The sequence below is a fragment of the Camelina sativa genome, chromosome 1, assembly GCF_000633955.1.
Source record: "Camelina sativa cultivar DH55 chromosome 1, Cs, whole genome shotgun sequence".
Lineage (NCBI taxonomy): Eukaryota > Viridiplantae > Streptophyta > Magnoliopsida > Brassicales > Brassicaceae > Camelina > Camelina sativa.
Genome location: NC_025685.1, coordinates 6224133 through 6234686, shown reverse-complemented (window position 1 = coordinate 6234686; position 10554 = coordinate 6224133). Strand labels below are relative to the sequence as shown.

Here is a 10554-nt window from a genome sequence, read left to right as displayed (position 1 = left end):
TTATAATCATTGTCTTGATATTGATATATGCAATACCGACGACCTTTTGAGACAAAATCTTGGCAGAATCGAATCTGTCCAGCGGAGACTATGGTGAAGATTCATCCCGATGATGTGACGACAACCTCCGGCGCTGGAGACGAAACAATTTCGCCGTACTTGACGACGGAGCCAGAGAGTTTCACGATCTGGATGAAGTCGTTGGTGTTCAACACAAATGGCTGCACCGTCTTCAATTCCAAAGGAAGGATTATTTATCGTGTCGATAATTATAATTCTAAGAGCTGCCGTGAAGTTTATCTCATGGATTTGTCCGGTCATGTCTTGTTTACCTTACGTGGACAGGTATACACACGTCCCTCTCTTTTTTCATGCAATGATATAAAATATAGAGATAAATAAAATCTTTATTCACTTCTCGAAACTAATTAAGTTTTTGTTTTTGTGTGTGTGTGTGTAGAAATTTGGATTATTCAAGACTTGGGAAGGATATAGATCATCATCGGAAACAGCCGAATCAACAACAAAATTAGAATATTTTCGCGTGAAAAATAAAGTTTTTCAGATTCCGAATAAAGATTCGTCGTCTTCGTATAGAGTCGTCGCGGGATCGTGTAGAAACGACGAACAATATTGTTATAAGATGGTAAATCACGGAGGAAGTTTAGTGATTGAGGAAAATTGTGGGAAATTATTGGCAGAAGTGAAGAGAAAACAATCGAGGAATGGTTTGAAGTTAGGAGAAGATGTTTTGACGATGACCGTGGAGTCACAAGTTGATCACTCTTTCATCGTTGGACTTGTTTTAGCTCATAGCCTTATCAATTGTATACTGTAAAAGGTGAATACTTTACTTAACCATTGGTAAAATAGCATAAAATTGATGAGATTTTTGGGTTGTAACTAGCTTATAAATTTTTAGCTTCCACTAGTTTTTTTGGAGTTGTTACTTATAAAAAAGTACACAACATATGTTACGATTAAATAAATACTAAAAAAAAAACAAAAACAGTACGACTGATGTTACTTGTAAGGTAAAGTTTTAATAAAGTGAGTGTAAGCTCTCTTTTCTTCGCTTAAAAAAAAAAAAAAAAAAACAGGGTCTTATATGATAAATTAATAATTTTGAGATGAATTCTATAATTTTATATGGTAGCGGTCTGTAATAAGTGAATAAATTAAAATGTTTCAGGACCCAACTAACAATTATCCATTATTATTTTAAACCGTAATTAAAATATGATATGTACCAGCAAAATCGTAATTATTGTACACAATTTTATGGGTGAGATTCGATTCGAGACCTAAGAGAAGATCTGAATCGTTTAGCTCCGGGAGACGTTAAAATGACATCGCACCATCCCATTCTTCAGTTCTTCTCATTAGAGATGTTAAACGATCGCGCTCGCATTCATCTAGTTTGTTAGAACCACACGGTTTCCGTAATTATGTCTAAAACTCACCCTAATAAGTCTAACTAATTACTAGATCATCCCGTAGATTGGCAATGAAAACGGACGATAGAGGATAACATGGCAAGGAACATCGTAAAGGTCGCAAAAAACAACTTAGGTGCACCAAGTCAACATTGACATTGTTTTAGCGACGTTAGCTAGGAGGAAGAAAAACTGACAAAGAACTGGAATACGAAGACGTTCATACTAGAAAACTGACCAAAAAAAACTCACCCTTCATATGATCCACTCTCGAATAATCGAGAACTGGAATACGAAGACGTTCGAGAATCGAATCGATTCCTAAAAGAAGAAGATCTGCATCGTTCACCTTTGGGAGACTCTAACGCCGCACCATCTTTGCTTACGCTAGACTAATATATATCATTCATTTGAATTTTGTCCTTGGGGGAGTTTTGTAGGTGTGGGTTTCATTTTTGCTATGGATGTGGATCTGCGTGGGTTATTCGATGCGTTATTCGTACCTGAAGGCCTATTCGATGCGTTATTCCGTCAAATTTATTAAGAAAAATAAAAAATTTGTTTTCAGTTTTTTTTTTTTTTTTACTAAGGTTGTGTGGTGTATTGTTTAGCACTCTAGCGTAACGACTTTTATTGGCATAAAGAAACTGTTATGCCCATTACATGAATATGCAAATGTAAGTCCATTTTAAAAAAGAAATTATTCAAAAACAAAAGGATTAATTTGTCCCATGAAATTATTGTATCGCATTTTCATATATGAAAAGGTTTTAAAAGGTCGAAGGTTGATTCTACTTTGATTAAATCCTGTAGCACTGAAATGTGTATTGTTGTGAGTGGAATTAATCGGGTTACGCGGGTTAATACATATCCATCTACTTAGATGAAATCATGTCGCCAAAAATTATAACTATTGTAGAATCTACTACCAAAACACCAAAAAATGTGTAATTTCTATATAAGCGTAAAAGAAGAGTAATTAGAGAAAAAAGTCCATACTATATCTATGGTCCATTTTACTAGACTTCCGCCATAGACCATAGTCAAATAAATAATTGTTTTACTTTAGACGAAGAATAGTCTCTATATTTATTTACCCCACCAAAAAAAAGAAGGAAAAAAGTCTCATTTACCTGAATAATTCTGTAAAATGTAATGATCTTAATGATTATAATTCACCTAAAAGTCTCATGTCCGTATTACCCCGCCAATACAGTTGAATGGGTATACTTTTTTCTTTCGGTATAATTTTTTCTTTCGTTTTTATTACAGACTTTAAAATATTTTGGGATGGTTATCTTATCTAAAAAATAAAGAAGTTGATCAGCAGGTCAATTAAAACCTAATGTGCACTTAACCACGATCTAGTGGTGTCGTCGTAACATTTCAGGATCGAATCCACAGAGACCAAACAATACACTATGAAATTGTGAAGATTAAATATAGGTAAGACAAAAGAGGAAATTTGTGAATATTGTAACAAATCGAAAAAGGAAAATAAATTAGTTGCTTTTAATTCAGAAAGGAAATATTGGGTGCAGGGAATCTATGGGGAATATTATCTCGGACTAGGATGATTAGATGGGATGCGTTAAGCACCGTTCTAGAACTCAAATCACGGTTGTAAAGCTAACCTACTTTCGCAGCGTTAACTATCTATGCAACATATTCACTAAACCCTAAACCATCGTTTGGATCTAGCAAACCAAGCAAACAATAAAAGTTTAGGTTTGATCTGTTCACAAGGTGCCTCAACTTCAACTTCCGTTGGTTAAGGTCCACCTTGCTCACCTATGTTCTTTTCTAGCAACTCAACAACACTTTTGGTGCCCCGATGAATTTAACCTATGATCATAAACTAGGTAGCTAATCTAGTTTAGGCTTTAAGAACAACAAAAGATGAAGTACAAAATAAATCAATCCCAAATCTAAAACACCATCATTAGAGAATCATAAACCCCATTGAAACCCGAAACCCAATAGGAAAACTACTCAAACATAAAGAAACAGAAACAACAAATCAAAGATGAAGAAGACATAATTGAATTGCAAAAGAAAATAAATAAAAAAAGGTTCAGAATTCTTCTCCAAAGTGTTAAAGAGGATTAGAGATCTTCTCCCAAAGTTACAAGTGCTCAAAGATTGCGTAGAATAAAATTTGTCCTTCTAGAGATCGTGCCTCTTGCTTAAATACTAAAATAAAACCCTAAAAGTCGGTTTAAAACGAAAAAGAAAAAGTTGCTTCGGGTTCGGCCGATCCAGGATGCTTTTTCTGTGTTTGCTCCATCTGCTTGCTAGTCCGATCAGTCCTCACCAAATTGGTTCCAGATGCTTGTTTTCATCCCCAAAACACTCAGGTTTAGTTTGCTTCAAATTCTCTAAAGGACTTTCTTTCACAAAACTTCTCACTTTTGTATTAGTCAGATGGTGAATTATTTCGAGTTGAGTTGCATTGAGCTTTCAATCTACATTTTATTGTTTCTATCATTTCTACAACCCTTAAACCGGGAACTACGATGAATTAACGTGAGTCTCTTTGTTAGAGAGAATCGTTATACGTACACGTTTGCTTTGTTAACGAGAAGACACATATATAACAATTTAGAAACCGATGCAACATTACATCATATTGTCTTTGGTTTAATAGTTAAGAGACACCTAAAACTGAACCATTGTAACCACACTTGAGTTACAGCAAATTTGACTACATCGAACCGTTGTAAGGCACACAAGTTTGTTGTAACCAACCTTTTTGGTTCAGAAACTCATCAATAGTAAACTTCTTCGCCTCCTCGTCTGTCATTATCGGAGTATACCCAATCCAATTGACCCTCTTAGTCACGTCAGAACCCGGTCCATAGTTTTGGTATTCTCCCAATGTTACCGTTGGAGGAGGAGGATCCGTTGAGCTGTTCCAAGCCAGCCAATCCCTAGGGTCAACTAATTTACTCAACTCGGTATGCATAACAATGACTCTAACATAGCTCCTCCATGGACGTCCTAGATATACTCTGAAATCATCGTCGTCATATGGCATGATTTTGCTAAGTGTGATGGAGAAACCCGTGTTGCTTTCTCGATCAATGGCGGCTTGCGCTGTAACATTTACCACCTGTTCCAAAAGTGGCTGTCGTGGCATAATGCTGAAGTTTTAGAACACCGCAGTCGCGTCGCCAAAAATAAAATCGACCGTGCCAACTATATCACACTCAAGAAACAACTGATGGCCTGAATGTGCATATAAGGTGTCCTGAAAGCCTTCAAAACGACATCTGTACATCACGGAAAAGGAGGACTTGCTGTGGAAAGCGACAGCTTGATGTTGAAGAAATGATATCTTTTTGTGTTTTAATGCTCATTACTGTCCTCCATTAGCCTTTTTCTATTTTTTGCGTTTGGGTCATAGAAATAGGAGTCGACATTTCTCTTTAGCTTCATATATCCTTGAAAGGTAAAGAAAACATGTCATTTTCGTTAAACTAAAGACCAAATAATTGTATGGGAGGCCATGTGACTTGTACCCGACCTAGGTGTTAACTAACCTATGTATATGATGTAGTTAATTATAAGTGTGGTTTATTTTTGAATTTCCTACTTGTAACATCAGTAACATACGTCATACTGTAGAAGTCTGATATGATTTTTTATTGTGTTGACTGAGAGGATTATTCCATGTGGGTTACTGAGGTATACGTTTTATTACTACTGTAATAAAAGAAAATCTATTAGTTTGTAATACTAAACCTTTACATGTAATTTTTGTAAAACGATGGATCATGTATAGAAAACAATTGTCGACCATAAAGAAAAAAATATTGGCTGGTTCAAGTTTAAGCATACTTTCAAAAAAAAATCAGAACTTGAACATTTAAATTTTTATCATCATTGTACGTTAGAAAAAAGAAAAAAAAGTAGTTATTATACTTTTTATAAAAATTTGGATCTACAAGCTAACATCAATAAGGAGTGTATATAAACAAGTATTTAAGTGATTTATGTAAAATCATCAAACCATATGTTAATCAGTTAGAATTTTTTAAAAATTTATTAAAATCTAATCAATACAATAAAACTACAACTATTCTCACCAGAACAACAAACATCAGCCTTTGTATTGAAACATAGAGTGACACATCAGTTAAAATAAATATCCAATGAAATTATAACAAATAATACAACTAAGCTTTTCTTAGCTAGGTGGACAAAGGAACAAAACGTGGAGAAACAGAAAACGGTGAAGATGAAATTGCAATCTCATTCAATAGCTTTCTCAATCTCTTTGTTGTAGATTCAATTTTGTCAGCTATGTTGATTGAGAACTGTTCTATTCAAAGTTAGACTAGATATAATCTATTTTTCTCTAAAGTTTTGTTATCATTGTTTTGAAGATTTCTATAATCGATTTCTAAATCTACTCTATGTGAGTTTGTTGCTTGTGAAGATGATAACTCCAGCAGTGAAGACCGGTTTGTTCGTTGGGTTGAAATCTCGATTGCTAGGTTAAAGTAATATCGATTGAACCTAGGGTTAAGGGGGGGGGGGAATCCATGGATATTCCTCTGTCTCGTCTTAACTAAAATCTGAAGAATATCGATTGTTTTTCAACCGATGAGATTTGGGATTGAGGATCAGAATCAACCACAAGCCAAGAAAAAGCGAGGTAGGCCTAGGAAGTACACTCATGATGGTAGCATTGCGTTGGGTTTAGCTCCCACTTCTCCTTTTCTCTCTGCCGTTTCTAATTCTTACAGTGTTGTGGTGAAGGTGGTGTTGGAGATAGTGGAGGAAATGGAACTTTGTTGATCCACATGGTAAACGAGACAGAGGAAGACCTCCTGGTTCTAGCAAGAAGCAGCTTGATGCTTTAGGTATTAAACAAGAACTCTACAGTTTGAATATTTTATCACAATTTGCTTTGGATTACATGAAATTTGATTTGATGGGTTTGTTTTTGTAGGAGGCGCTGCAGGAGTTGGGTTTACCCCTCATGTCATCGAAGTGAAGACAGGAGAGGTAAAGTGTTGTTATTCTGTTTTAGTAATCTCAAAATATGTTTTATTTCCTGGTTCAAGATTGTAATCTCAAAATGTAACTGTATCACTCTTCAAGATTGTAATTTGTTTTGTTATAGTGAATTTAGATGGAAGAATGAGTGTTAGATGTTGTTCTTTTGGTAAATTGTTATGAAATTTACTTACTATTTTTTTCAGGACATAGCGGCAAAGGTGATGGTTTTTTCGGATCAAGAGCCAAGAACAATATGTATTCTCTCTGAAAGTGGTGTAGTTTGTAGAGTGACACTTCGTCAAGCTTCTCATTCTGGTGGAATCATTTCTTATGAGATTTAAAATTATGTTTTTTTTTTAAATCACAATCTGTTTAATCATTTGATGTTCATTTGTTTCGTGATGTGATATAGGTTGTAGTGGGAAGCTTTGTTGCGGAAGCAAAGAAACCTAAACAAAGTAGTGTTAACAATGTTAGGGGCCAGAATCCTGAACCGGCTACAGCGCCTGCTCACATGTTGAACTTTGGATCAGTCTCTCAAAGACCATCTAGCGAGTCATCAGTAGAGAATGAGAGCGGTTCTCCAGCAATGCACCTCTTCGTCCTTATCAGATGCAAATGTATCAACATTTTTGGCCTAATCATGGTCTATGAAAAGAATTTGCTGCGGAATCCTATCTCAGTTTTGGTTTTGGTTATGGTTAGGGTGGAATTGATCTTTCTTTCTTTTGAGAGTCTGATCTCTTCTTTGTTGCTTACACAATCATAAGAAGAGACAAGTATCATCTTGTTCTTTGTAGCTTTTTCTTTTTAGAGGTTGATAAAAATATATTCATTTTCAAGTTTTTATAAATATACAATATTAAAAATATTAAAAAAATATATTATTATACTATAATAATTTTCAAAATAAAAATTTTAAATTAAGGACCTCAATTTTAAGTATTACCAATGGACCCACAAAAAAAAAGGTTTTTGCCAACAAAAAAGAAAAAGTTTTTTAAGAAGTTGTTAACTTAACTTTTATTCAAAATTAGTAATTAAAAATGTTTTAAGCAATGTTGTTAATACTCTACCAATGGAGATGCTCTTTAGTGTGCTTAGAGTCAGTTTGGTGTCAATTTTGTTCCTAATTATTGCTTAAACTTTTTTTTCTTAATTTCTACTGCTAAAGTTTTTGTCTTTTTTTTTTTTAATTAAATTTTCTTGAAAATGATTTTGGTTTTGTCATGTTAACATAAGTTTTGAGAATGCACATTTTTCTCTTCCCATATTAAAATTTATTTGAGGTACATTAATATCACTTTTCGGGCTCTAATAAGATTTTGCAATGCTTTGCTAAAGAGCTGCATATGGTTTTTTGACAAATGCAACAATCCCATACTAACAAAAACTGCATCTTCAAATTAGAGTTAGTTAGGCTATTTCTATAATTAATTTTACTCGATTTAAATGTAAACATTTATAAGACATCCTAGACTTGACTTTGAGATTTTTCTATTCATATTTATTAGTACATTTTTCTATCTTTTGGCATTGTATAAACTATAGTTTTTACAATTAATTCAATTCTCAAAAAAATCATATTTTCAATATTTAAATCTATATATAATATCAATTTGAATAAATGCGACCAACAGTTGTGTTTTTTCAATCGTACTTGTTGGATATTTTCCGAAAAGTCGTGATGGTTCATTAAAACGGTTACTTATGAAAAGTTACAACGGTTCACTGTAGAGTTGTGTTTATTGGAACATTCATATCTTTTGAAATCTATATATATTTGTCTATCTGAACTGTTTTAATTTTTTTTGCCATGATACAAAATAATATAAATTTTCAGTCTCAACAGTTTTTACAGCTTTCTAAATTATTATTCTCTAGCATTCATTCTTTTAAAAGTAAAGAAATTCCTCCAATTCTTGATTTAACAAAAGATTTTTAGAATGATGAATCTAATTTACAACTTTTAGTTAATTTTAAATATAAAAATACCTATGTTTTTTTTCAACAGTTAGATGGATTATATAGTGAGTTTTTGAATTTGAGATTTTCAATATGGTAATAAAGATGTCTTCTATTTGAAAGCAGTTTATATGGATTATTAGGTATAATCAATTGCAGACAGTTGCGATTTTTCGTAGTACCTTTTCGTAAATTTTTTGTTTTTCTGTTTTTTTTTAAATCAAACGGTTGTATCTGTTTATTGTAGAGATGTGTCTTTTCACTATATTTTATTTATATTTTTTCATCACAACTTTCGTTCTAATAGGTGTTTGACTTGTGTCTATTTAAATAGTCATGTCTTCTGAACTCTCTTTATATTTGTCTCTTCATCAGTTACCAACAATTTCGTTGAAACAAATTTTTCACTTTATGTTGAATCTAAATAATTGAATATTAATATCTAATATTCAACGTTATTCTATAATCTAACTAAAAATTTATCGTAACTTTCGTTAAAAACTTTTTTAATTTTAAAAATTTATTTTATCATGTTTTTGAAAGTTGTGTATTTTAATTTCAATAGTTTCACTCATTATTAAATATATTTTTAATTATAATTCTTTATTAAAAATTACATTTACTCATTACAACCATTAATTCAATATTCTTAATTAAGATCACTTTGTCATTATGATTTTTTTAATTGTACCTCTTTACCATAATTCTTCATATATCTTATATATTTATAATAATTTAAACAATACTTTTTGCAAAGTTTCGTCTATTCTACATAACATTTTTTTTATAAATTTTTATTTTGATGGTTGTGTTTTAAGTAACAGATTATGTTTAATATTTATGTATTCAAACTATTCTATTACATTCAAATGATTTCATAATGTATAGTTTTAAATTTTAAATTTATTTATTTTTTTCTAAAATACTTCCCCCGCGATGTCGCGGGGGTCTGAGTCCTAGTATATCTAAAAATTATTACAAAAAGTATCCCGCGGCGTAGCGCGAGTCTAACCTAGTGTTACTAAAAATTAGTGTCCCATACACAGCCCTCTGCTGCCATCAGCTCTGCTACTCCTATTTCTATGACTCAAACGCTAAAAATAGAAAAAGGCTAATGGAGGACAGTAATGAGCATTAAGACACAAAAAGATATCATTTCTTCAACTTACATAAAGAGAGGGAGAGAGAGAGATTACATAGGGAGAGCTCAAGAGAGATCATAGTGTCCCTCTCCTGCCATCAGCTATGCGAATCTATTATTCAAAATACTAGTTCAATACTCTAAATATCCTCTAAACCATAACTGAATTTAATTCAAACCCACTCATATAAGTGAAATTGTTTCACTCAAAAAATATAATTTGGAATTGATACAAAATAAAATAAAATATGCTGATTGTGAAATGTTGTTAGTTATAATTTAAAAATGTTGTTAGTTATAATTTATAAATGACTAAATGTTAGTATAAATTTTTTTTTTTGAAACAAAACATAAATAAATTAATTAATTAATTCACGGTACACCTCCAAACATAAATAAATATATACACTTTTTTTCCTTCAACTCCCTCCTCCTCATGAACAATTGTGATAGTCGGATCGGAACAAATCAGGAAAGACACAGATATTTCAATTCCTTATTGCTCATATTCTAATATTTTGCTTATATTTTGCTTATATTTTGCTTACTTTTATCTTATAGTTTGCTTATTTTGTCAATTCTTTTCTAAAAAGTAATATTAGTGATATTTTTGTCAATTCTTTTCATTTTTACAACCTTTTTGGTTCAGAAAATCATCAACAGTAAACTTCTTCGCTCCTCGTCTGTCATTACTAAAGTATACCCAATCTAATTGACCCTCTTAATCACATCGGAATCCGGTCCATAGTTTTGGTATTCTCCCAATGTTACCGTCGGAGGAGGAGGATCTGTTGAGCTGTTCCAAGCCAGCCAACCCCTAGGGTCAACCAATTGACTCAACTCGGTATGCATGACAATGACTCTAGCGTAGCTCCTCTATAGACGTCCTAGATATACTCTGAAATTACCATCGTCATATGGTATAATTTTACTATGTGTGCTCGAGATCACCGGTGTTACTTTCTCGATCAATGGCAGTTTGCTTTGTGATAGTTACCACCTGTC

The 10554-nt window shown here is 32.6% G+C and overlaps 2 protein-coding genes and 1 pseudogene across 2 annotated transcripts; 2 read left to right on the top strand and 1 right to left on the bottom strand.

The window, feature by feature from the left end:
- Positions 1-931, top strand: LOC104779120 (protein LURP-one-related 11-like). The gene is made up of 2 exons (XM_010503512.1): positions 1-345; positions 461-931. Exons 1-2 carry the CDS (start codon positions 28-30, stop codon positions 836-838), a joined length of 696 nt encoding a protein of 231 aa, XP_010501814.1. The 5' UTR covers positions 1-27; the 3' UTR covers positions 839-931.
- Positions 4141-4575, bottom strand: LOC109132724 (pectinesterase 3-like). The gene has a single exon (XM_019245059.1). It carries the CDS (start codon positions 4573-4575, stop codon positions 4141-4143), a length of 435 nt encoding a protein of 144 aa, XP_019100604.1.
- LOC109132723 lies at positions 5742-6784 on the top strand (annotated as a pseudogene).